The following is a 27844-nucleotide window of genomic DNA, read 5'->3' as shown; positions in this document are numbered from 1 at the left end:
AGGCTTTTGCATGTATATATCTGTGTGCGGCCCATAGCTCAAACCCTTGCTGGTTTCTCTCACCTACACAATAAGAACAGGATGCGCACAGGCAGAATGAAGGAAGTGTGACCACCACAAGATTAGGCAAGGGCTCTGACTCCACTCTTCTCCTCCTTCCTCTCTCGCTCATTCTCTATTTATTTTTTTCAAACTTTTTCTATCAACCTTTTTCTTTACTAATCGTGTTTTTGCAATTCTCTTCCATCGTGTTGCAGATTCCTCCACATTTTTTCTTTGTTGTCCATAGTGCTTGGGCTACTTCATTCATTTATTTACTTACTTTATTTACATTTTTATTTACTTTTTTTATTTAAAACAAAAATTGTGTATATTATTATTATAATACCTATAGAGTTTGTGTGGAAAAGGGTTGAGTTTCCTTTTCGGGTTTTCTGGCTGGAGAGAGAGGAAACCGGGATGAGGATATATGTGATGATTCCGCTAAAGCGCAGCAACCTTTCTTCCTCAAACTGATATGGGAACAGAATGGAATGTGTTTATAAGCTGACTTGTGATATTATCAGCTTTTTTGCTCTCTTATGTTTCCTCTACCTCTCACCAAAAGAGAGGCCCTCCGTTTAAGGAGCTCCAATAGCCTTCTTTTTTCATGACTTGACATTTTTCTAAGTTCACCCGCTCTTGTCAGGTGTGGCCAGGTAATTTTGGACCTCACAAATATGAATGTTTATCCTTAACATTAAAGGAAGATTTCACCAGATGAAAATTTTCAGGGCAAGATTATGCTGACCGAGTGTGTTATCTTTCACACAGGTCGAAGTGTGAGACGTGAGAGAGTGCCACCTTGGCATTGTGTGCCACATTGTTGCTTGCTAATTGCTGAAGCATCACCATTTTGAAACGGTTTTAGGGGTCAAAGTTTTGGTACAGTGTGTGCTATGTCAAATAAAAATAAAGAAAATATGAACAAATAATCAAACTACAAGCAACAGCACAAATAAATACAATACAAAAAATTTCCATCATCGCTGTTGTAGCGTATTGGGAAGCCAGAAGGTTTATCCATCGACAGAAACAGACATTAGCCGAACTCTGTCTGTTTGACGCGTTGTTATTTTCAACAAACCATGTTATAGATGCGTCGTCAGATTTAAGATGAATCGCGGTGCAAGTGCATTTTTCACCCCTACGTCCTTCATATCTTTCTATCTGAGGTTTTTCAAAGGATTTCAGACCTTCATTTCTTGTCTTCAAACACGCAAGTGAGACTCAGAGAGAATAAAAGCTAGTGTCAAGTTGAATATCTTGTCAGATAATCGGTTTCTCTTATTTGTTCTCAGTTTATTCACTTGTGCGCTGCTTTTGTGTGGTCCCTGTACAGATTTCCTGAGAGGAAAACGGTCCGTTTCTCTGATGCACCTCTGTGATGGTCATTTTCACTTTCTGATTGAATGCTCAACCCATTAAATGTGAACAAGATGGTGTAACTTTGGCAGCAGAAATGGAGTTGGTGTGATGAATAAAATATAAAATTGGCCATGGGTTTTATTCAATATCACTTTACTTACTTATTATTTAATCATGCAACTAAAAAGTAGCTGGACTCTAACTACTGAAAATGTTTCTTGTCATTTACATACTGTTTATCAAAATACACAACTATTCACAATATTGGGGTCGGTAGGATTTTTTTATGTTTTTGAGAAGTCTCTTATGCTCACCAAAGCTGCATTTATTTGACCAAAAATACAGTGAAAACTGTAATATTGGGAAACATTGTTACAATATAAAATAACTGTTTTCTATTGTAATATATATTAAAATACAATTTATTCCTGTGTTTGGCAAAGCTACATTTTCAGCATCATTACTCCAGTCTTCAGTGTCACATGATCCTTCATAAGTCATTCTAATATGCTGATGTGGTGCTCAAGACATATTTCTTATTATTATCAATAGTTTTCAGGATTCTTTGAATATAATCTTCAAGAGGACCGCATTTATTTGTAACATCATATGTGTATTTACAGTCACTTTTGATCAATTTAATGCCACTTTCTGACCTCAAACTTCTGAATGTTACTGGTATGCAGTGGTACAGTTGTCAGTGTATGCTGCTCAGTAAAGCTGCGTTCACACTACAAGCGACTTTGTCGCTGCATGTCGCCGGTGGCTGGCGATGAGGTCGCTAGTGTGCGTTCCCACTACTGGTTGCCTTGTAATGTTTATGAATAACATCCAATGACAGCGAATCAGTTTTCTTGCCGCTAAAAACAAACATTCTGGAGGGAAAATATTAAATATTTAGACTCGTAAAGCATGTAAGTTAAATGAACGAGTACCTGGGTCTCACAACTCCGAAAATATCAGATCAAAATTGAAAATAGGCGCTATCTGTATAAACACACCACATATTTGAGCTTTAAACAACTACATTCTCGACTGAAAAACTCTTATAACTACATTTCAAGACACAATAACAGTAGCATTTTAGATTTAAAAAAATACTCCTCCATCTTACTGTCGATGGGGCGAGGGGCTGAGCAGAGAAGGATGATGACGCGCGCTCCAGGCTCCACTCCTATTGGTTGTCGCTCGCGAAAGTCGCTCTTCATTTGCATAAAGTTAAACATTTCTCAACTTTGTCGTGTCGCCAGACACGCCCCATCCAGTCACCAACGGTCGCGACCGCGCGTGTCGCCGGAAGTCGCCCGCTCCCCATTGAAATGAATGGTATCGTGTCGCTTTGTCGCGTGTAGTGTGAACGCAGCTTAAGCAGTGCACTAGTTCTCCAGTAGTGTTACTAATCATTCAGAGTATCAAACTGTCAGCAGTCAAATTTGAAAAGACCTTTCTTTACTTAGTGTCAGTACATTTGAGGACAATAAGAAAACACCAGGCCTGAAACTGAGTGATAATGCAAATCATCATCAAGTGCAGTACAATTATGCTCATTAATGTCATGTTAATATCATTAATTATGAAATTAATGTCAAGCACTTCGCTTTTTATAGTCTTTCCTAAACACTGTATTTTCACTCATCACAGTAGTTCTGACAAGTGCAGTTTTCTCGCCCCCGCCTTTTATTTTCAGGAGTAAATGGATGGTCCTGTTTACTTCACAACATTCAATCTGATTCATAGTATTTCGGAGAAAATATGCAGGAACTTTTACTAATATATATATATATATGTGTGTATATTTACAGTATATTACATGGAATTATGAGGTCACCAGTTTGCTGCATGGCTGTAAAAGCAATGTTTGCATCTTTTTAGTGTTTTATCAGTAGTTACACATTGATTATTGCTGCACTAACAAAAATGTTTTAGTCAGCTGACCAAATAGCTCTTTTGCCACAATTCAGTATTGTATTTACTACAGTAATCTATTAATTTGACATCTTTAAATCGGGGGGCAATGTAATGTTAATCATTATAAAGGTTAAAGAAAGATTGTGTGTTGCAGTCATTTACATATGCCATAGTTTTCCTGTTTCCTGCTGCTTCATTTTAAGATGTTCCTGATTTATAAGAATAATGTTTAAATAATCCAGCTTTTCATTTAATGATTGCGTTCGCAACATAGAGATAAAGCGTGGCTTCTAGACTCTCTGAAAAGGAAGAAGGCTCAGTTGTACCCATTTATGTATTTGGAAATGAAAGTTATTCTGTGAATTGCATAACTGAAAAATGCAGAGTACAATCAAAAGTTGTAGTTTAATGCACTGTAAGCCATAATGTGTGTTCGCACATAGCAGTCTGTTCCGCAGTTATCTGACATTGAAAGCCAGTATATTATGAGCCATTTATAGTTTAATGGCGGGCTCTAACCAATCATTTATTTATTAATCGCTTGTTCTCTTTTACTGGCCTTGTGCTTGCACCAGTCTAGATCGTTACTCAGTCGATCGTTAATTCCATCAGTAAATGCAAAAGCTGTCGCTCTTTTTTCCTTCTCTCCCCGTGACTTCATTCCATTCTTCTGTTGTTGTTTTTTTTCTTCACCTCCAAATTTTTGGCTCCATGCTACCGCAGACGCATTCGGTGACGCATGAGCCGTTTCTGATCCTGAAAGCTGAAGTAGATCTTCCTCAGTCAGCAATTACCAGTGTGCTGTGCTGTCAGCTTCTCCAGCACCCTGATTTCTCACTTTAGCCTTTGTGTGGCCTGATGGAGCTTCCATAATAACTCTCAGTGGCACCCGAGAGACAAAATGTTCAGAAACCGTGTTTAAAACACCCGTAAGCTGATTTAGCCTGGACATAAAGTGGATTATGAAAGCACATAAATAGACCAAAAACAGGAACAGAGAACACAATCGTGCAGTTTGGCACTTCCTACTTTTGTCTCATTGAATTTTCAATGTGTTCGTTTTTAACACCTCTTATAAATATGGTAAGTGCAATTTATAGTTTTTTAGTTTTTTTTTAAGGATGGAGTCATGAACAATGTTGCTTTTGAGACCCAGACATTCCTGTCGAATTAGCCTTTTTGGTCGTGACCCATATTAAAATACCAGTGTTAGTTAGTGTTAGTGTTTATTGACTAGTGCGTCTCTAGCCGGTCGCTGCTCATTGGAAAAGCGCACAATCCTTGACAAATGACGCACGCTGTAATCTGCCGAAACAATAGGCAGAATTCAGTGGGTGATTTGGTATTAAGTCTTGGGTTTAGCCTCTGGCCGTGCTGAAAATTGACAGCCACTAATGTGGGAAACACACAGACTCAGATCTTGACTTGGGTTTGGTTTACATGACAAAATGCTGTAAACTTATGCGTAATCTTGTGCGTAAACGTCAACCAGCCCTGCAGTGTTTATAGCCTGTGGTATCCTGATTACTGGACACTTCATTATTTACTTGCTTTGCTTACAATTACAGCATTAGTCACGAAACCAGGCGGCGTTACTCAAGTGAAGTGTGTCAGTTTTTTTATTCATTTTTCATTTTTTTAGTTGCAATACGTTCTTAATATCAAGAGTAAACTATTATATAGGACTTGGAGTCCAGGTCCAATGTAAATAAATGTAAATGATAATGTAAAAACATGTAGGCTAAATGTAACCATAAACGCAACTTTTAAATTGCTATTTGCTTATCTTAATCCACGTTCCATCTTTTTGCAAGTTCTTTATCCATTTTTCCATTTTTTTTTTTTTTTTTTTTTTTTTTTTTTAAATAACGGTATGCGTTAAACAAACAGTAGAGTGTGACACATGACCTCACTACGATGCTTATTTATTGGCTCCAAATTTTATTTTGAAAATACAAATGGTTATTTTCCTCTTTTTCTGTGTAAAAATATCTTAATTCTTGGCCATCCTGTTAATTAAATCAGGCAAGAGATGATAGTTACAGTCTGTTCATTTATCACACTTAAAGTTAATGTTGAGTGCATTGCATTATGGGATGCAGTGTTCCTCACAGTGTTCTCTGCTATGTTCTGCACATTTTGCCAAATCTAGAAAATAATCCAGATATGCTATGCATTGAAAATAAAATTCACATACTCTGCACAATATCCCTGTGGAAATAGTTTTCCGAACATAGACTAAAAAAACATTCAACTGAATCACACCATTATAAATATCAAGTAATTGTGCATGGTGTAACTCTATACCTTCGTGTGTACTTTTACAAGGGAAAACCGGAGGTTAGAGTGTTTAATGTGATCATAATTGAAGAGTTGTGCTTGCTTTTTGTAATTGATTTACTTTCATGCTCATACAAGGCCACTTTATTTTTGTAAAGCTTTTTTTGCCTTTATTTAGCCCCTCTTTACCCTTCCCAAATTAAATTGAGACCCTGATTGATTTTCCCATCTCTCTCTCTCTCTCTCTCTCTCTCTCTCTCTCTCTCTCTCTCTCTCTCTCTCTCTCTCTCTCTCTCTGCTCACAGTCCTTGGCACTAATGAAGGTGCCTGGTCGAGTTTGTCTCCTCAGTGTGCGTGTGTGTGTGTGTGTGTGTGTGTGTGTGTGTGTGTGTGTGTGTGTGTGTGTGTGTGTGTGTCCTTGTGCTGTTACAGGCTCCATTGTCAGATCTGTAGGAACGTGGCTACTTTTTTAGAATGATGTCATCAATGTTATCCATCAGAATCAGTCCTGGCCTCTGATTGGCTGAGGGTGAATTGAAGAGATTTTAGAAAAGAAATGGAAAAGTAACAAAACAGATATAAAAAATAAATCTGAGCGAACAAAGTAGAGATCTTCACTTTGTGTGTTTGTACTTGTCTAAAGTTTTTGTTTAGTTTTATGTCCAAAAATGGTTTTGTAAGCAAAAAAACTTAAAACACACTGACTCAAAGCCAGTTCAAAGGGTAAGTCTTTTGCATTTTACATTTGAATGAGGGCACAGGAACATCTCTCTCTCTCTCTCTCTCTCTCTCTCTCTCTCTCTCTCTCTGTGTATTTGTCTATTTGTGTACAATTACTAATATTTGCATTCCTGCAGAGCAGAGATATATGGTCTTGTGTATATTTGTGTATGTTTCTTTGCTGTGTTTGTAAATGGATGCCAGTAACTAGGATACGACCGGCAAAATCATCCTCCATGATTGAACAAAATAAGGTTTAAACATGTTTGAGGTGATCTGTGTGTGTTTTAAGTGACATCATATGTCTGCTTGAGGGTAAATATTCAGCCTGACACTTGGCATATGGCAGCCATAAATGTTTCCCTTTCAGAAATGTATCACGGTAACTTTACGTTCTGCCAAATGCCTAAAAGCAGTTGTTAGTATACAGTAAAACATAGTAAATTAATATGGGTTTTATTTTAAACCCAAGAATATTTCAGTGTCTTTTTTGTTGACCTTGTAGCTAGTACCACTTTAGCACTGTGTGCAATCTTAAACATTTTCTGTAATATGACGTTTTGTGTGTGTGAATTTTCAGCATTATTACTCCAGTCTTTAGTCACATGATCCTTCAGAAATCCCTCTAATATGCTGATTTTCTGCTCAAGAAACTTTTCTTATTATTATCATGGTGGAAACAGCAGTGCCTCTTAATATTTTTGTGGATACTTTAAATTTTTTTGTATTCAGGATTCTTTGATGAATGTAAAGTTCAAAACAGAATTTATTTGAAATAGAAAACTTTTGTAACATTATTATTAGTATTGTCTTTAGTCTCTTTACAATGATTTTGATGAATTTAATGCATAACTGCTAAATGAAAATATTAATTTATTTTGAACTGTAGTGTAATTATGTGTGTGTGATAATTATCTTTTGTAATAATATTTTTTTTTAAAGTCATTTAATGCTTTGTGTATATGTGCAAGCACATAATAAGCCGCTTCACTCCACATTCACACTGCCTGGTGTTCTTTTTCTCCAATTTACGGTTGCTTTCTTTTTTCCTTTCTTCAACAAATGCATGCTCTGTATTTGTGTGTGTGCCTTGAACTTTATGCCTCATTCTGTTGTCATGGTAACGCAAAAAAAAAAAAAAACTCTTCTGGCTGCTATGATAACCAAATACAGCATATTTAGGCAAGTGTGCAGCTTAACTGGGATAAAGTGCATAAAAACCAGATCATGGTGTACATATGCACTCCTTTTAATTAACCCTTTGTTCTGTGGGCCTCATTTCCATTTGATGAAGAGCACATTAGGCAGATTGCATGTGTGTGTCTGCTTCTGATGAGGTTTATGAATGTTTCTGAGCTTCTATATAAAGTCTGTGGTTTTTAGCAGGTGCATGCATATGCTAGCTGACACACAGACCGAGGTGTGAATATGGCTTTGGCAGCTTACCCAGACCTGTTTATCGGTTATGCAGTATTAATAAGATCTCTTCTTCATTGAAGAGCACTGGTCATGCTGGTGACTTTCATAATCTAAAAGTGTGAAGAATAGGAGGGTTATGACTTGATTACGTCGATATATAGGAAAGAAATAAAATGAATCATGTTCATTATCAATGAATGTGAGAAAGGAAAGGAGATAAAGAATGAAGGAACTGAAGATTGAACTACAAAAATATGGAAATTGAGCAACAACAATATGGAAATGGAATGTGTCGGGTAAGCAAATAATGAGTAAAGAGAGAGATGGAGAAGTGCTTTTAAGAATATATTAGAAGTTCACAAGTTCACACTTGCATATAATTAGAAGGAGTAAAGGTTTATCCGTATTTGGCGTGCGGTCTGGGGGGAGGGCTTGGAATTTGGCCCGAACCCAGAGTATTCCCCCTGTGTAAAGGAGTAGTTAGAACTAAAAGTGTGGAGAAAGGGTGGTGGAGGGATGCTGATAAACTGTCAACAAACAGAGGTAAGTCTGCTGTATATATTACCTCTTATCGTTGATTAACTGAATGCTTCCCAACTCTTTATTAATAAAACATCATTTAGAAGTCGACTGATTGATCGGTTTTGGCAATTAATCTGCACCGATAACTGATTGCTGGGACAATCGACTATCAGCAAAAAAAAAAAAACTAACATGAATGATCAAGGTTTAATCAATATATGAATATTTTTATTTTAAAAGTGCAGTACATTTTCATAGTTGAGTACTGTTTTTCAATTTTTGTAATAAAGTTCAGCTCTATTTTATGTGTTTTAAGTATAAAGGTATTTATTGAATTCTAAAAATACTCCTAACATTCCAGAGGAGAGCATCATTTTTATAATCAGCAAGCATTTGAAACTTATTTGGATTGTACAAACCATAATATTTGTTAAGCTGTGTTTTCCTCTGTGCTTGTCATATCATTCACTTGATATCAAAATAAAAAAGCTATTCGCTAATATTGAATCTATGCGCTAATTATAATTCATAAAGTTTGTAGCCTTTTAAGTTTTCATCAACTTTATGACTATGTTGGATAATAAAAAAATCACAAATATATCAAAACACTATTTTTCATATTGAGATCAATTACCACAGAGAGCATTAAACAAGCTGAACTAAATGCCCTCGCTGTTTCACTGAATACATCTTGACTTTTTAGCTTTTAATTGTGATTTCTCTCTAAAGGACTTGATTGAAGGGCAAGTAGAACATTTGGCATAAATCAAAATTTGTTCTGTTATTTATTGTTTTGTGAGGCTGTTATTGCTGCTTTTATTACAAAACAAAGCACCAGTTTTCAATAATTGTTACATTTATGATTTTTTATTAAAAATTATAACCTTCCCAACTCAATTTTCTAGTGACTGGTCATATCTAAATTTTTCAGTTGGCCCAAGTGAAATTCTTTACATTTAATTTCAATTGTTGCAATAGTCTGTTAATGTTAACATTAACTAAATGAGAAATAATACATTGAACCAATTGAAAAAAAATTAAGTTTACCAAACCATGTTATTGCCCCAATTATATATTTTAAATTGTAGTAGCACTCTTTTTTTATTTTATTTTTTATTTAATTTTTTTACCTAAACTAAAAATGTATATTGGTAAATTTATATTAGTAAAGCAACTTTACTGTATTGTTTATTCCCCGTTGCCCCAAAAGCAAATGAAAAAAAAAGTATTACATCATTATATATTAAACACTCAAGCCATTCTGCCACAGTTTATTTAATAATATAATAGTTTATTTAATACATTTTATTAAATCTACAACAGTAATGTGAAAATACCTTATAATGGTAAATACAATACACAAAGCTGATGAATTGCACCTTACATTAACAAAATCGCAATTATTTGAAAAACATCAATTATCTGCAAAAACATCAAAAAATACCATAAAATGTAAGTAACTGAGGAGTGTACGTCACCCAGTGTTTAGAGAAATTTCATTTAAATTTTAGTATTTAGTTACTTTGAGTTCATGAAACTGCAGCTGAACAGTTTAAACATTAAACATCTGCAAATATTTGCTAAAGTGCAAAAACGTCAAAAACACCATAAATGCAAGTAACTGGAGAGGGTTACTTCAAATGTTCAGTGTAACTTCACTTGAATTTTTGTATCCTCACAAGAGGTACTTTGAGCTCATGAACTGCATCTTAACAATTTATAAACATTACACATCTAAAACATTTACAAATGACTCCACAAGTCAGGAAAAAAAGGGAAAAACCGGAAGTACACTCAGGTACACTCAGGGCCAGATGTACTAACGCTTTTGCGCCCACTTCAGGCGTATTTGTTTCGCAAAGTGCGCATAAAACCTTGGCGAGGTATGTACGAACGGGACGCACCGAGATGAAAGCGCAGACTGCCTGTCGCGGGAACTGAAAATGGCAAAATGCGCTTTCCGTGTCATGCATATGCATTCATGGGATGGTCAAGGGGAAAGTGGGAGTGTCACATAAAGAGATCGGAGGAGAAGCGTAAACTGCGCCTAATTACGTATTTCCGCGTTATGTACAGAAAAAGCGTTATGTACAGAAAAACTTTAACTTTTTAAAGTACAAACACATTCTGGGTGTAAACAGGGAAAGGAAGTTGCATTAACTGATTAATGGCAAGTTCTGTAGTGCTTGAAGAGGATGTCTTGGTGAGGTGATGAAAACTTGCAGAAGCGGCACTGCAATGACTTATGCTGAAAGCCTGCAAAATGAATAAATGACAAAGCCTCCTTGCATCAAATAGCTGACGACAAGTGACAGAACAGAAGTCATTTTACATAACACTGCCAAATTTGATTAATTTATGTCTTTAAATCACATGCAGCAATATTTTTAACATTAAAACATCTTAATGAATTTTAAATTCATGAGGATGTCTAGTGGCGGATCCTGGCAGTAACACTCTGGGCAGCAAATGAATTGGAAGTCGTGCATTTTCATGTAAAATAACTTACTTCTGCATTGATAATAAGTGGATCACAAACACTTATATTATAACCAAAAATGCAACTTGGGAGTCCTTCTATTGTGAAATATAGAAGCACTCTGTTGTTGAGAAACTCATTATGAGTGTTGCTGGCACACAGGCTACTAGATTTGCACTTCTGTGGTGCTGTCAGTGAGCATGAATGAGAATGTACCAATGCAAGCATTTGTGGGTGTATTTGTGTCTTTTGTGTCATTTTGATAAATTGGCATCCCAACAGCAGGCATTTCTTTGTTCTTGTCATTTCAGAACTTTCAGAAGTTTGTGTGTGCGTGTTTGGCACCTACAAGCCCATTGTTTGATGTTCTTTGAGTCTGATTTGAGCTGATGACTGAAGAGGATGGGGTCAACAGTCTCCATCTATCTCTGTCTATAAACAAACAGCCTATCAGTGCCGGGCCTACAAGTCTTCCTCGTAATATTCCTCTTCACAGACGTTTGCTTGGCACTTGTGAATGTTCAAGTGGGTGGAACATCGTGTGTGAGTTTACTGACACACTTTTGGGTGACTTGTCTGTGTGGTTTTATGTCGGTGAGAGGTAACGGCCACATTCCACTTCCAGTTCAGAGTGCTAGTGTTCTGCTGTCAGTTCAAAGCAGTTCTCTCTCTCTCTCTCTCTCTCTCTCTCTCTCTCTCTCTCTCTCTCTCTCTCTCTCTCTCTCTCTCTCTCTCTCTCTCTCTCTCTCTCTCTCTCTGTCTCTCTCTCTCTCTCTCTCTCTCTCTCTCTCTCTCTCTCTCTCTCTCTCTCTCTGTATATATGTATACTGTGTACTGTGTGTGTGTGTGTATGTATGTATATATATATATATATATATATATATATATATTTCTTTGTTTGTTTGTTTTTTATTACCATATTTAGTTATGAGCACTCATTTACAGAGTTTGTTTGTTTATTTAGTTAGTTTGTTATTTAGTTAGCTAGTTGTTTTCTTGCTTGCCATGTTTTCTTATAGGCACTCATTTCTGTATACATTTTATTCAAATATATGGTTTGTTTGTTTTTAATTAGTTAATTTGGCATGTTTGCTCATAGGCACTCATTTTGGATACAGTTTTATTGATCTATTATTTGAAGTAGTAAAAAAAAAAGCCAGTCACATGAGCCATAAATTCTATGTGGCTAATTACTCTGGAGATGAAGTAAATTACATCATGACAACGCTGTAGGCACACCATCACAAGCCCTTCACTAAATGACTATCTAATTAAAAAGAAAGACAGCTGATAGAGAAACGGATCATTTTAAGGCCAATCTGCTTTTAATGGCTCTCCACAACTATGATATATTTGCACTATATACATATACTATTAGCCAAAAATGTATTTTGTTAGGATACACGTCTACTTTTGCAGCCGTCAATGGTGAAAGATTCTTTTGTCCCCATAATGACGTAGTTCCAGCATCTCCAATCAGTGACCAGCAGGGCCATGCTAGGCAGCCAAACCCTGATGACCCCTTGGAGAACAGGCTGTTTAAAGAGGTTTGGATTGGGATGCATAGATGACATAATAAAGTGAGAGATGGTGATTCAGAGAGAGAGAGAGAGACTCTAAAAAAGAAGGGAAAGGAATAAAGAGGGAGAAAGCACATGCTGTTATTTATCCGTCATTCGAAACAGATGGAGCTCTGGGACGCCACTCCTCTTAGAACAGGGTGAGACTATTTCCTCTCATATGCTATCCATACTTATGACATCACAGACACGCCCATAATCAGATCTCACTCAAGAAACACACACATGCATTTATAAACTTAAGCATTTCTTGTCAAGTGTTTAGTGGTCATGTGAGCAGCCTGTGTAACCCGTGTATTGTTTGGAGAGGTCAGTGAATGTGTGAGGTGTGTATTATCCCGTCTTCCTGTGCTAAAGGTTCGGCCGCTGCTGACGCTCTTGATGAGTGCTTTGTCACCTCCTGCTGAGAGTGAGGTTTCACTCTTCCTTTTCCTGCTGCATTCTGCATTCTTTCTCAGTATTAATTAAAAGTACATATTTACACTAAATGGTAATGGGTTAATGAAGTTTGCAGTACTTTTGCTTTTAAAAAATGTGAGGGTTGGGGAAAATCTCTAACATATCTAACCTACTATCTCATATCTCTTAATAGCTAACCTTCACTTTGGTTGAATTAACCAATGTATTTTTCCCAGTTTTGTTGTTTACACCTTCCTTTATTTCTCTCACGGATGTGATTTTTCCATAGTTATACTTTATTAAATTTTTTATCATTTGAATAATAATTTTAAAAAATTTGTATTTAAAATATATATTTTATTATTGAAATGATAAAAAATGTACGATTATTAAAGAAATAAAAGATTGTATATTGTATTTTTATCCTTTGCTGATCATATGCTTTGAGAGATTAAATATAGTTAAAATTGTATTTTTCAGTAAATAGTTATTTAGCTTATTTAGTGTAGCTTGTGATGTTACTTGGAATAAAAATTTTTTTAAAAAAAGATTTGTTGCAACATGCATGACTTGTAACTTGTTTAAGGGATAGTTCACACAAAAATGAAAATGGTTATCATTTATTCAAACTCATGTTGTTCCAAACCTGTATGCCTTTATTTTTTTCTCTGTGTTTGTAAATGTAAATATTGCAAATACCTTGGCCATTCTCTCGGCCTGTCAAGCTCCAAAATGACAACACACCATAAAAGCATCATAAAATTGGCCCATAAAACTCTTCATATTGCATCATAACAATTTGATCTGTTCCTCACCTAAAGCTGTTGTTTGACTTTATAAAGGCAGATTCACACCACACAGACAGACGCTAACAGACACGTTTGTCGGGTTTTGTTGGATCAGTGTGTTACCCCTGTTGGCGTCTGTTGGCGTTGGTCGTGGTTTGTTTCACCCGACTGAACATCTTCAATCAGTGTTTGTCAGTGTCTGTTCGGGCAGTGTGAACACATGACAGTTATTTTTCATAAAATTCTAAATCCAACGACCAACTTGTTTGTTTGCGTTTTTCTGTGTGGTGTGAATATGAACATATGAAATATCATATTTGATATTTTTCTGATATGGTGCATTTTGTATTAACTCTCCAGATTTCATTCATTGTAATTGCATGGGAAAGAATGACAATTTAAAATGTTTCATTTTGTGTTCCACAGTAGAAAGTCATAGATGTTTTGGAATGACAAATGATTTTCTTTGTTTGTGAAAATACTATATTGCTCTTATTTGCCTTCTCTTCATGCTCTCTCTATCCTCCTTTTATGTTTTAGCAACTCTTTCATTTGTCTATTTCAAATTTTGATGAGTCACTGACACCTACAATCTCTTTTGTGAGCTTTCTAACTCTCTTGTTCAATCTCTTTTACTTTCCCTCTTTTTCTGGGCAGCTGCGTTTATCCATTTACTGTTTTATGTTCTTCTTTTGTCCGTCTCCGCCTCAGTCTTTTTCCCTTCCTTTTGTCCAGCTGCTTTCTGTTTGCAGAATCATTTCTTTCTTTCCTTCCTTTTGTCATGCTTCTGCCCTTTCTGTCCCTCTCTCAGTCCCAGGGAAAAGATTTTGTGTGTTTGCCCATGTAACCACAGATAATATTTGAGTAATTGCATTGGTTAACCACAGGTGGTCACTGGTTTTCATATTTCCAATGTTCCAATGTTTCCAAGGGGACCAAATGTAACTTTTTACCACACCTGCTAATGGCAGGTGAATTATGTTTCTTACTGGGCATGAAAGTGTTTTCCCCCCTAATGTGAGGAATATTCCACATATTTGTCACCACATGGAAAATTATATTATATTATATTTTAAATAGTTGTTGTTGTTGTTTTTGGGTATGTCGCTCGCTTCCATCCAGGGCTTATAATAATAATAATTAGTAGTAGTAGTATTATTTTTCAATTTTAAAGACCGCCATTCTTAAACTTCAGTTTAAACTATTCCTAATAAATGTAGGGTTAGTAAGGCCTACTGGTGAGCAGCACCATATACGGTAATAAAATACATTACAATAATGATTGATGGTGAAACGGGTGAAGCAGAATGAAAACAAACATTCACTCTTTGGCAGCGGATGGCACTTATGGAACAGTAGAAATGCAGCTGTAAACAAAGCAGCTGCGCTACTTTCTGTTTCTGAGCAGTATTTCAATGTTTTAAACAGCCATTCAGGTTTTTGTATTCGTAATGGTGTTCATCACAGCACTAAATACTTAAATAGTTAAAGCATTAACTAACGTTATTACACAGCTCTGTGGAATACTTGATTCTGATTGGTCAATCGCGTCATCCAGCAGTATGTTATGGCCCTGTAACAACCGCTGAAAACTGATAACACAGGCTCATCCCAGTTACTAAGTCAGCAAAACTATATGCTTGCTAGGAAAGTTTTTTCTTTGTGGAAGTTTTTCGTTTGGTGAGCTAAAACTATTAAAACAAGTCAAATAAAAAATGTTGTACAGTTATTTAATTATGACTCTCTTGTTTCATACAAACGCAGCTGCTGCCATTTTGCGACTATTGTTTTGTAAATCTCAAATCAGTAACTTTATCTCTTATATGTGGCAAAATGCTGTGTAATAAGTGGCATGACTGTGTACCGTATCTCTTAAATGTCTGTCTAGTTTGAACTTGCCGTGCTAGCAACTTCTCTCTCCGCCGAAGCTTTGCGTTTAGACCTAATAAAATATTTCGACTCGGATCAATATTTAGTGTCTAATTATTTACCTATGTGGCAAGTAGCCGTGTGATAAGCAGGATAATGTACATCCAACCGGTTGTTATTGCAGAATAAACCCCAATGATGCAATCCTGATCACCCTGTTGGTGTTTATTCTGAGAAATAAACTGTTTGAAGCATTTGTTTACTTTATACATCTTTGTGTATTGTTTTATTGTATTTAAATGTTCAGTTCTTTTTTTATATAAGAAAATAAAATACTGTCACATGCCTAGTTGTACCTAGTTTTGCATTTGACACTTGGAGGGTGTTGAATTTCTACCCTTAATGGATCAAAAAATATATATACTAAAAGTGATATTTCATATTCTGTTGAATTCCACACATTGCAGAATAATATGAATTGGCCTGCCTTTTGAATACAAAGCCTTTCTGAAATAGCAACTTCAGTTAACCGCTTTCCACACAAACAGTAAACTTCAAAACAGACAGTGGAACTTCATTTCATCCTACAATGTGCTTTTCTTGTTGCTAAATACATTTGCTTTTAATATGACGTTCTCTCTCTTTCCCCTCATTACAGAGTCTTCAAGAAGTCCAGCCCCAACTGCAAGGTAAGATTCCCCAGAGTGTGTTAGAAGGTGGAAGGTGGGCTCTTCATTGGTCTCAGTGGACCTTTTCCTTTCCTCCTCTCTCTCTCTCTCTCTCTCTCTCTCTCTCTCTCTCTCTCTCTCTCTCTCTCTCTCTCTCTCGCTTCTCCTCCCTCTCTCTCTCTCTCTCTCTCTCTCGCTTCTCCTCCCCCCCCTCTCTCTCTCTCTCTCTCTCGCTTCTTCTCCCTCTCTCTCTCTCTCTCTCTCTCTCTCTCTCTCTCGCTTCTCCTCCCTCTCTCTCTCTCTCTCTCGCTTCTCCTCCCCCCCCTCTCTCTCTCTCTCTCTCTCGCTTCTTCTCCCTCTCTCTCTCTCTCTCTCTCTCGCTTCTTCTCCCTCTCTCTCTCTCTCTCTCTCTCTCTCTCTCTCGCTTCTCCTCTCTCTCTCTCTCTCTCTCTCTCTCTCGCTTCTCCTCCCTCATTCTCTATCCATCTCTCTGGGTTTTCTCTTCCTGTTCACTTCTTTAAGCTCCTTTTAATTTGCCTTTGTATATCTGTCTTTAAACGCTTTCTTTATTTGTTTGTTTGTTCTTTCTGCTTTTCTTTCTTCCTTTGACTGTTTCTTTATCAGCACAGTGTTTGTTATCACAGCATTATTTCCTCTATAATTTCTTTCTCTCGGCTTGCATTCGGGCTATTTCCACCCTGCTGCTGCCTTCCTACCTAATTTCTCTATCCCCTCATCTCATCTCCCTCTTTTGTTCTCTGTAATGGAAAGCTTTTTGCATGTGGAGGATGTGTGTTTGGAGATCACGCCGTCGAGAAGGGTTGTCTTCAGGAAGGGAGTAGATCATCTAGGGGTTAGTGTGGCTTGCCTTAGGCCGTTTGTTAAATTGTTTGTGTGTGTGAGTTCCTTGATAGAGGCACCGCTTGCTTTTTGCGTTATCTCTAGGGTCTTTGTGTAGCATGTTCAAACTTGTGCTGTTTTCCCAAACATGTCTCTGGTTTTCCTCTTTCTAGCTCACAGTATACTTGGGGAAGAGGGACTTTGTGGATCATCTAGATCACGTGGACCCTGTAGGTAAGTCAGATGGGAGTTCCCACTCAAAACATCTTGGGAGTTTTTGGTTGAAACAATTGACTTCCTTTCATGCCTTGGTAACATCTGTTTGCTCTTGTTGAAGGATTGCGTCTTTGTGGAGTCAGTTGATGTTAATGGACATACACTGGGTTTAATTACCTATTTAATGCTTTTTGACCTACTTATCTGCTATAATGTTATAGTAACTATAATGTTACTGTGAGATTTCTGGTTTCTCTTCATATCCCCCCTGTTGAGGGAACGTCTCTCTCTCCCTGTTGCATGGCAGCCGGTAACAGGAGACTTCATTCTGCAAGATATAGACGTTTCTCTCATTACGCTTGTGTGGGGAGATTATTTCTTGTCAGGAGTATTACATATTCTAATCGTAATCTTGTACAAGATAACTCTTGATATAGTGTTAATGGTGTCTCTGACTGATTCAATCCAAACCTCTGTGGAGGCTGAAAGAATAAGACAGACAATAATGTTGAAAAGTTTGGGGTCCGTGAGATTTAAAAAAATTTTTTATAAAAAATCTGGTTATGCTCACCAAGGCAGAATTTGTTTGACCGAAAAATATAGCAAAAACAGTAATACTGTGAAATAGTATTCAATTTAAAATAACTATTTTCTGTTTTAACACATTTATAATGTCATTTATTTTTGTGATGACAAAGCTGACATGATCTTTCAGAATCATGTCTTATATTATAAATGTTGAAAACCGTTGTGCTGCATAATATTTTTGTGGAAAATCCTGAGTTTTTATTTCAGGATTCTTTGATGAATAGAAAGTTCAATAGAACTAAATTTATTTGAAAAATAGATCATGGCTTTTGTTACAATATAAATGTCTTTACTGTCACTTTTGATCAATGTAATGCTTCCTTGCTCAATAAAAGTATCAATTTCTTAAAAAAAATCTTATTTACCCAAACTTTTCAACATTAGTGTTTCTTCTAATTGTTTATAGTTTCCTTTTCTATGTGTCCTATGTCTTAAAAGTGCAATTTTTCTGTTTTTGTAGAAAATGGTCAATTAAGAACTGTCAAATTAAAATATGAATCCAATTAATTACATGATATACAGATTAATTCATTATATAAATCACAGTTTATGTCTGAGAATAAATCTATGCCACCAAATGAAGACAGTTCTAACTTCAAAGACATTATTCTGGCAGATGTGTTACTCATTAAATAGACTTTCCATAAAGTGGCTTTTGGAGGTTAATATATTGTTTGTTTTATTGGCTAATCACTGAACAGTTTGTAGTTTGCAGTCCATACCAACCCATTTTGAAGTTGAGGTTATTTAGGGCCGCTCACACAGAATGTGTTCTTGTGAGAATCTTCATTATTTTTTTATTTAATTACTGATACATGTGCAGACAGATTTTTAGTCTTTATCCACTACCATCACACACGTTGTTTAGCACATGTATCTTATTTTTTATGGCAACAAGTTCAAAATAGTTCAAAAACTATATATAAAATAAGTTTTTGCAAAGGAATTTTTTTTAGGTGCCAGTAGTTATGTACTCTTTATACTGGGACTTCTTGCAGTTTCTCTCTCTTCATATTTGCTCACTGTATTTTGTCTGACTTTAGATGGAGTGCTCTTGATTGACCCAGAATACCTAAAAGACAGAAAAGGTAACACATTGATTTACTGTATCTCCATTTTTCTTGTGTTGCTTGCAAAGTTGTTTTTTTTTAAACATGAAATAATCTTCATCAAAACCATTATTTATTTTTTCTGTCTCTCTCCTCTGTACTTTGTGCGTTTTTACCAGTTTTTGTGACTCTGACGTGTGCCTTCCGATATGGTCGTGAAGACCTGGACGTGCTGGGCCTTTCTTTCCGAAAGGATCTCTTCATCTCCAGTTTCCAGGCCTTTCCCCCTCTGCCTGAGGAGCGCAAACCGCTCAGTCGGCTACAGGAGAGACTGCTCAAGAAGCTAGGCCAGAACGCGTACCCCTTCAACTTCACGGTGACTCTTAACTTTTACTTTTTTTTTGCTCCACTTACACATTTCAGTATTTCTAATGTTCAGCTGTACATATGTGTTTTTATTCAGTCAGTGTATAACTTTAGTGAAACAAATTAGAACTTTTATGATACCTTTTTTAAGACCAATGCGCACTGCACCGACAGACGCAGACCAACGTGGACAATCACCAGATTACAGTACAAACAAGCTCCGACAGACGCCAACTGACAGGGGTAACAGACAGATCCGACAAATCCCGACAAAGTGTCTGTTGCCGTCTGTTGGTGCAGTGTGAATTGGCCTTTACACAGCACAGTAATTAGTTACAACTTTACAGACCCAATCAAATTTACTGAAAACTGTCTTGTGAAACACTAGAAAAAAATTATATTCACTCTGTTTGAACGATTTTCTTGATTGTGACCAGGTTATTTTGCTAAAGTCGTTTTATTTGTTAAAAAGATTCCTCAGAACCTTCCCTGTTCAGTGACTCTACAGCCCGGCCCAGAGGACACAGGAAAGGTAATGACATATCATTATATTTTATTATATTTTCTCTGATGATGTGTTTACTGACACGAGGGTGCAGTAAACACAACAATAGCAAACCACAACGATACAATCAAGTCCCGTTGGACAAAATCAAGTCCCGCACTACATGTTCTTGTTCGAGATAGTTTCACTCAGATATACAGTACTGTGAAAAAGTCTTAGGCACACAAAAAAGGGTATAAGCAAGTTATTTATATATTTTGCTATAGTGTGTCAGTAGTAAATATTACATTCCTTTAGCCATTAATTGTAATAATCCAGTGAGATTTTTGTCACAGCTGGAACAGCCGGTATGATCCACACAGAGATCTGATCTCACCATCGTCGAGTTCATCTGAACTTGCATGAAGAAACAGAAAAAAAAACAGACTAAATGCTATAAAGTGAGGATGCTTTAAAAAATAATGTCATAAATAGATATTATTTTTCAATTAACTTTTATTAACTAAATCAAACTAATATTTATCAATATGACAACCCTTTGTGTTTAAAAAAGCTTTTGTCCAGGTACACTTGAGCATAGTTTTTCAGCTAAATTTGCAGGTCGGTTTCTTCATGCGTCTTGGAGACGTTGCCACAGTTCTTCTGGATTTAGTCTATCTCAGTTTTTTCTGTTTCTTCATGTAACCCCAGACGAATTTGATGATGGTGAGATCAGATCTTTGTGTGGAGCATATCGGCTGTTGTCAGACTCCTTGTGCATGGAAAAATCTTACTGGGTTATTCAAATAAATGGCAAAAGGAATGTTTGGAAATGTAAACTGATATTTCCTACTGATACGCTACAGCAAAAGATATTAATAACTGGCTAAAAAACAATTGTTTTTAAATGGAAAATATTAACGTGCCTAAGACTTTTGCACAGTACTGTACGTCACATTAGGGAAGAAAAGACTGTCGCAACATGACGACTTTAATGACCGACTATTTGACCAAGCTATCCTTCAGCTACGGTAGTGCACACTTATGTGTAACATTGTTTAAAATGTCTTTTCTTTTCTTTTTTCTCCGTGGTAATATATCTCTGTATTTTGACTCATAGGCATGTGGTGTTGACTTTGAAGTCAGGGCATTTTGTGCCAAAACTGTGGATGAGAAGACTCACAAACGGTAAAGTGTTGCTCCTTGTGAGTTTCTTTTCTTTTTTTTAACTGTTAATATACATTGAGTGGCCAGTTGACTTATCAGGTACCCTCACCACCACCGAATATTGTTCAGGATGTATACACTGCCATTCAAAAGTTAGGGATCAGTACGATTTTATTTATTTATTTATTTATTTTATTTATATAAAGAAATTAACAGCAAGGATAGTATTTGACAATGAAGACTTTTATATTATTGCAAAATATTTCCATTTTAAATAGATGCTCTTCTTTTGAACTTTTTATTCATCAAAGAATACTGAAAAAAAAGTATAATTTATTAAGCATATTATTAAGCATCACAACTGTTTCCAACATTAATCATAATAAATGTGTCTTGAGCAGCAAAACAGCATATTAGAATGATTTCTGAAGGAGAATGCGACACTGAAAACTGGAGTAATGATGCTGAAAATTCAGTTTTGCCATCACAGGAATAAATTACATCAAATAAATGATAGACTTCTTTTCAAAACATCAAAAAATTTTACAGACCCCACACTTTTGAATTGTAATGTACATCTTTACTCAGAGGGAGAAGTGTTTTCTTTCTTTGCAATGACAGTACAGCAGAAGTTGTGTCTAACTGGCCTCTTCTTAACAGGAACTCTGTGCGGTTGGTCATTCGTAAGGTGCAGTACGCTCCAGAGAAGCCTGGGCCGCAGCCAATGGTGGAGACCACACGCAGCTTCCTTATGTCTGACCGCTCCCTTCACCTCGAGGCCTCGCTAGACAAAGAGGTGTGAACTAGTGTTGTCACAATACTGAAAATTCCAACTTCGATACGATACCTTGAAAAATATCGATATTCGCGTTTCGATACCACAGGGAAAACTGTAATATATACATATATACGTTGAACTACATTTACAAAAAAACAACTGTCAGTAATAAAATATTAATAAATAAATTGCGAATGATAGCACAAATAAATATAAAAGAATAAAGAGATAAATGAAATGAACATGGCTTTCAGTTTTTCAGGTAGGTCTAAGAAATACTAAGAAATTTAAGTAATCAAATGTTCCAAATCACTGGATAGTGTGCATTGTAAAAATTAAATGCAGATGAATGCTTACAATTAAAGTTACAAAAGTTATTCAGTCAAGAGACAAGAGTTTCTTTGTCTTTTGTTCTTTGATTAACATTACTGAAAGCAGCAGGTTTATTAGGCTACTGTCACTTTAAGAGCTTATGCACGGATCCAATATACTGTTACACAACACAACATGCGTTTTGTCTCATTTAAGTGCAATAAGCCATGAAAAAGAAGTCAATTTGGTACTCACAAGCTGTTTGAGAGGCGGCTTTATGAGAACGCCATTTAGATAGATCAGTGGTGCGTGCGAAACCTGCGGGAATGACTAAAATGTTGCGCAATACAAGCACTATTCAACCGAAGTGAATGAGTGAACAAGAGGAAGCAGGTTTGTGTCAAGTGTGTAAAAGAACAAATGTGCAAATTATGTTAAGCAATTCACAGTTATTAAAAAGTATTTGGTTTCCTTCTCCTTCTCAGCTCTACTACCATGGTGAACCTATCAGTGTCAATGTCCATGTCACCAACAACTCCACCAAAACAGTTAAACGAGTTAAAATATCTGGTGAGGTGAACATTTAATCGTTTTTATTACATGTATTTAGAGGAAATGATACAATGCTTTACAACTTACAAGTAAAAACACTAAATGTTATTTTTAGCTTAACTTTTGTGTTTGTTTTTGTTTTAAAGTTGCCTTTAGAATTGCTAACATCAGCTATATTAAATCATTTAGCTTTCCTCTTCCCCTTTTCCTTTCCTGTTGCTTTTGTCCTGCATTTGTATCTCATGCACTCACAGATGTTTACTGCTGATAAATGTTGTTTACTTCACAATGAATCCATTTCATTATTCATTTGTGACAGAATTTCAAATATCTTAGTAGCTCACAGGTGTGTTTGCACTGAAATGCTGCTTTTTCTGTGCTTTGGTTATAGTTTGTGTATCAAAAGTTAGCATGAAATGGTGCTCACAACTTCATTTATTTCCGTAATGACATTTCTCAGTCAAACCAGATGTTTAATATCTATTAATGTTTACTAAATATATTTACTGGATATTAAAATAATAATAATAATCTGGTACACAACCATTCAAAAGTTTGGGGTTAACAAGATGTTTTCATTGTTTTTGAAAGAAGTTTCTTATGCTCACCAATGCTGAATTTATATATATTTTTAATATAAAATAAAAATTATTTAGTGTCGCATGATCCTTCAGAAATCATACTGATTTAGTGATCAAGAAACATTTCTTATTATCTAACATTTCTTATACAGTGATGGAATTTTTTTAGAGACTAGAAAGTTCATAAGAACAGCATTTATTTGAAATTGATATCTTTTGTAACGTTATAAATGTCTTTACAGTCACTCCTGATCAGTTTAATGTATTATGTGTACTGAACAAAAGTATTAATTTCTTGACCCCAACATTTTGAAAGGTAGTGTATTTCATTTTAATTTCATGTTGACTTTAATGGTGTACATGAGTATGTGATTGTAATATGTTTCTGTCCTTGTGCTATTTAGATCTTTTCTCAAGTTTACCCTTCAGGTCCTGTTGTGCTGATGTGTTCATTCTGTAGTTTAGTGTGAATGTCAGCTGTCCTGTCTGTGATTTTCTCGTGTGTTTGTTTCATCTATGCTCCCTCCCGCCCCTGGTAACCCTGCTGTGTATCCCTGCTCTCTCCCCACAGTGCGACAGTATGCCGATATCTGTTTGTTCAGCACCGCACAGTACAAATGTCCCGTGGCTCAGGTAGAAGCCGAGTGAGTAGCCCTCCGTCCCACTTTCTCCATCTCTCTCTGTCTTCTCTGTCCCTCTCTTCAACTCCCTCAAATTGAGTCTTCCATCATCTTTTCATAAGATCTCTTCTGTTACCATACTCTCTCATTTTGTGTTTTACTTCTAATTGTACATGCCATCACCTCATGCGCAGCCTGTTTTCCTCAATGCCTTAGTTGCTGTGATGTAGGAATGTGTTCAATGCGCATCTCACAAATGTGTGATCGGAACGGATTTTATAGCACTTAATGTTCTCTGTCTTATCCTCACCGATTTAATCAAGCTCTGTTGTTGCTAAAGCTAAAGCCATGTTTGTGAGACCAACCGCCCCGTGGAAACTCCAGTTCATTCTCCACTGTACAGCTTTGCTCTTTTTCCTGCCAAACACCCAAAAGTTACTCCCTTGTTAATAGTTTCAAGTTGGACCAGTCTGTGACCTTCTCAACCTTTCTGTAGTTGTTATACAAATATTTTACAGTAGCATCCCTCATTTGACATGATGCCAAATGCCTTGATCCCTTCATGCCGCTGCTGACAACCCCATGATGGTCCAATCTCGCCTCTTAGTCACTAGTTTTTTAATGCTGATAGGACGACAAAGACTGTTCTCTTTCAGTACTACAGGTTACTGATGTGGTTCTTCACTCCCACGACACCTACAGCAAGTCTGTGGGTCGACATTCTTCATGGTGAGTCTCATATCTAACTGTTCGTTCTGGATCCTGTGACCCTGAGCCCATCCCTAGTTGTCGATGATGGCTCTTGGAACCTTTTCTCCACCCTCTCCACAAGATGAGACCGTGCTGCTCTTTCATCCCCCAAAAACAAGGACCGTCGCTGTTCTTTAGGCTTTTTTTCTAGTCCGGAGCTGTTCAGATAGCCGCGCTCTGTTGTTTTTTTGCGCTCATCCATTTGAAACCAATGATATGAACGGCTAGTTACTATTTTTTTAGCGTCAACCTTGAAATGACCCAGGTGTTTTCCCTTTGTTCGGCTTTTATAACTTCCTCTCAGAAAAACAAATCATGTATGCGTAGCATACTATAGATCCTTGTATATGTCTCTTCCTCTTTCCTCTTTTTTTATGTTGTCTTTCCTTTCCTCACCATATGTTCTCCTGATGTCCCCATAAATCACATTTTACAGTTTGTCAAACTAGTTTTTCTCTCTCAAAACTCAGCCGAAGTGCTGCTTAATGATCCAACACATGCAAGGTGCTGTTTGAGGTTGTTATGGATCGGCACACAGACATGTCTCTATTATTCGACAGGGCTCACTGAACCAGGTGTCCTTAAATTTAGCTTTAGTATTATATACTGTTATAGTATATTTATTAATATTTCTCTTTATTTTTTGTTATATATTTCTCATCTATTTCTGAGTTTTTAGTACTTAAGCTTATTTTATTTATAAGCTTATTAATCCAATATTTATCTTATTTTATTTCAGTTGACTAATTGTAATAGTTTTCACTTAACGATAACACTGCTCACTATAGAACAACTGTACCTCCCATTAATCCTCAAATTATCCTAAAATGCATTTTGCCACAATTTTCTTTAAAAAAAAACCCAATTTCTAGTACTGAAGATTAATCAATTAATCTAATTGTTACACAATATAGTCAAATCTTGTTTTTCTGATATGCATGAAGCACAAGACTCACTCTCTTGTGTTTTTGCTGTCTTCAGTGACCAGGTGTCACCCAGTTCCACGTTCTGTAAGGTGTACACACTCACCCCCACACTGTGCAATAACAGAGAGAAGAGGGGTCTGGCTCTGGATGGACAGCTAAAACATGAAGACACCAACTTGGCCTCCAGTACCATGTAAGTGGCCTTCAGCTGACAGTGCATCACATGCTTGTTTTTACATGCTGCCAGAAAAAAAAGGCAATTCATACAGTAAAAGCTTTAGGACATTGAGTTTTTAGTGCTTATAAACTTAAGCTCACCCATGTGTCCATAAAAACTCTAGAGTCTCTCAAACAGTTCTGTGTGCTCAGTATGTGTTTCCCTGTGCTTACAGAGTGAAGGATGTGTCCAATAAGGAGGTCCTGGGAATCTTGGTGTCCTACCGAGTTAAAGTCAAGCTTGTGGTTTCTCGTGGAGGGTGAGTATGTCCTTTTGACACAGAAGTACTTCAGACTTTATATTTGTACAGAACGTCAGAAGACTTAATCCAAACACGTTGTCTGTTGTTAGTGATGTGTCAGTGGAGCTGCCTTTTGTCTTGATGCACCCCAAGCCCTCCGAACAGCCCAACTCTAGACCGCAGTCAGGTAACATCTCAAGTTTGACATTTTGTCAACATATTTACGTGTGTGTGTGTGTGTGTACTTTTTATATATATATATATATTAGGGCTGAACGATTTTGGAAAATAATCTAATTGCGATTTTCTTAACCAATATTGCGATTGCGATTTAATATGCGATTACTTTTTAAGTTCTTTATCTTCTGTATTATTCGACAAAGACAAGCAATAAATCATTGTATAGTAGGGATGGGAATCTTTAAGCACCTCATGATCTACTTTTTTTCGTAATTAATATTATTAATAACAGTTAAAATCTTTATTTGTGTAATTATACGTATTTTTAAAAAATAATTATTAAAAAAACATGTTAAGAATTTTAAATAGGCTATATAAACGAATATAGCTTCAAAATATAAAAGCTAGTAAATAAAGAGGAACAAAAAAAAAACATATTACAAGCAATAAACAAAGAGTGCTTTCAGTATTTAAAAGTAGGCTGTCTGAACGTTTTCCATTCAAGAGCTGTGAGTGATTTGTCTTCTCAGTTTAGATACGATAAGCTGCATTCACACTAATGCACAGATCCCTTTTGAAATATAAGATGTGGTTTGTCCTGTTGGTTTAAGATATGACTGACCGTGTTTACATTAATTTCGCATCATAAAAGCATTTTGAGATGCCAGTACATTTAACCAATAAGTCGCTCACAGCCGCATGCGCGAGCGCTCTACACAAAGCGCGCGTGAGTATTTTAAATTGAAAGCAGCCTTCTCAGTGATTTTCATATTTTTAATATATAAGCCAACTGCATTCCAAAAGACATAAATAATGCCTTAGTAAAGCATTTGTGAGGAAAATTCCGGCGGGCGAGACAGCGAACTGCAAGAGTAACATTAAGCAAAGCGGCAACCAGTGCGATAAAGCCCGCGAATGTCCTTGTAATTCGCTTAAACCTTTCCGAAATTTATGAAAGATTATTTTTCAGAAGGTTTCGTGTGTGTGTGTGAGTGAGAGAGAGAGAGAGAGAGAGAGAGAGAGAGAGAGAGAGAGAGAGAAAATACGGCTGTTTCTAAAGCACACGCAGCGTCATCACGCATCTGTTTAAAAACTAAGCTCAGACTCGATTCTGAAATTCTCTGAATATATTATTATACATTATATATTAATTATATATATAATAACATAATATCACATAAATCAAACATAAACTGTTCTTTCCTGTATGCCAGGCCTATGTGCGTAGCGTGCCAAGTTGATGCTGATGACTGCTTTTCTCTCGCGTGTCACGTGACCAGAGTGTAATCGCAGCTTTTGCGGTTTAAAAATCGCGTTTCATTATATCGCGATATTATCGCAAATGCAATTAATCGTTCAGCCCTAATATATATATATATATATATATAATATATATATATATATATATATATATATATATATATATATATATATATATATATATATATATATATATATATATATATATATATATATATATATATATATATATATATATATATATATATATATATATATATATATATATATATATATATATATATATATATATATATATATATATATATATATATATATATATATATATATATATATATATATATAATATATATATATATATATATATATATATATATATATATATATATATATATATATATAATATATATATATATATATATATATATATATATATATATATATATATATATATATAATACTATATATATATATATATATATATATATATATATATATATATATATATATATATATATATATATATATATATAATATATATATATATATATATATATATATATATATATATATATATATATATATATATATATATATATATATATATATATATAATAATATATATATATATATATATATATATATATATACTATTATATATTTATATATATATATATA

General features: G+C 35.6%; 1 protein-coding gene and 1 long non-coding RNA gene across 2 annotated transcripts in view; both read left to right on the top strand.

Annotated features, from left to right (window-relative positions):
* The window catches only part of arrb2b (arrestin, beta 2b), a 52224-nt gene that overhangs the window by 12056 nt on the left and 12324 nt on the right, over positions 1–27844 (top strand). Inside the window, exons 2-13 of the mRNA XM_082149208.1 lie at positions 16030–16060; positions 17053–17113; positions 18727–18771; positions 18912–19108; positions 19571–19630; positions 20703–20770; positions 21410–21545; positions 22325–22409; positions 23544–23616; positions 25324–25461; positions 25661–25744; positions 25837–25961. Coding sequence (XP_082005334.1) covers positions 16030–16060; positions 17053–17113; positions 18727–18771; positions 18912–19108; positions 19571–19630; positions 20703–20770; positions 21410–21545; positions 22325–22409; positions 23544–23616; positions 25324–25461; positions 25661–25744; positions 25837–25961 — 1103 coding nt within the window. The remainder of the gene's footprint in view (positions 1–16029; positions 16061–17052; positions 17114–18726; positions 18772–18911; positions 19109–19570; positions 19631–20702; positions 20771–21409; positions 21546–22324; positions 22410–23543; positions 23617–25323; positions 25462–25660; positions 25745–25836; positions 25962–27844) is intronic.
* Positions 14467–15751, top strand: LOC309492767. The gene is made up of 2 exons (XR_014203696.1): positions 14467–14590; positions 14656–15751. It is a non-coding gene; the product is annotated as an uncharacterized lncRNA (long non-coding RNA).

The sequence above is a fragment of the Leuciscus leuciscus genome (genome assembly GCF_965113295.1).
Source record: "Leuciscus leuciscus genome assembly, chromosome: 2".
In the NCBI taxonomy this organism is placed as follows: Eukaryota; Metazoa; Chordata; class Actinopteri; order Cypriniformes; family Leuciscidae; genus Leuciscus; species Leuciscus leuciscus.
Note: the sequence above shows the minus strand (reverse complement) of the source record. Positions and strands in the feature narration are given on the sequence as shown.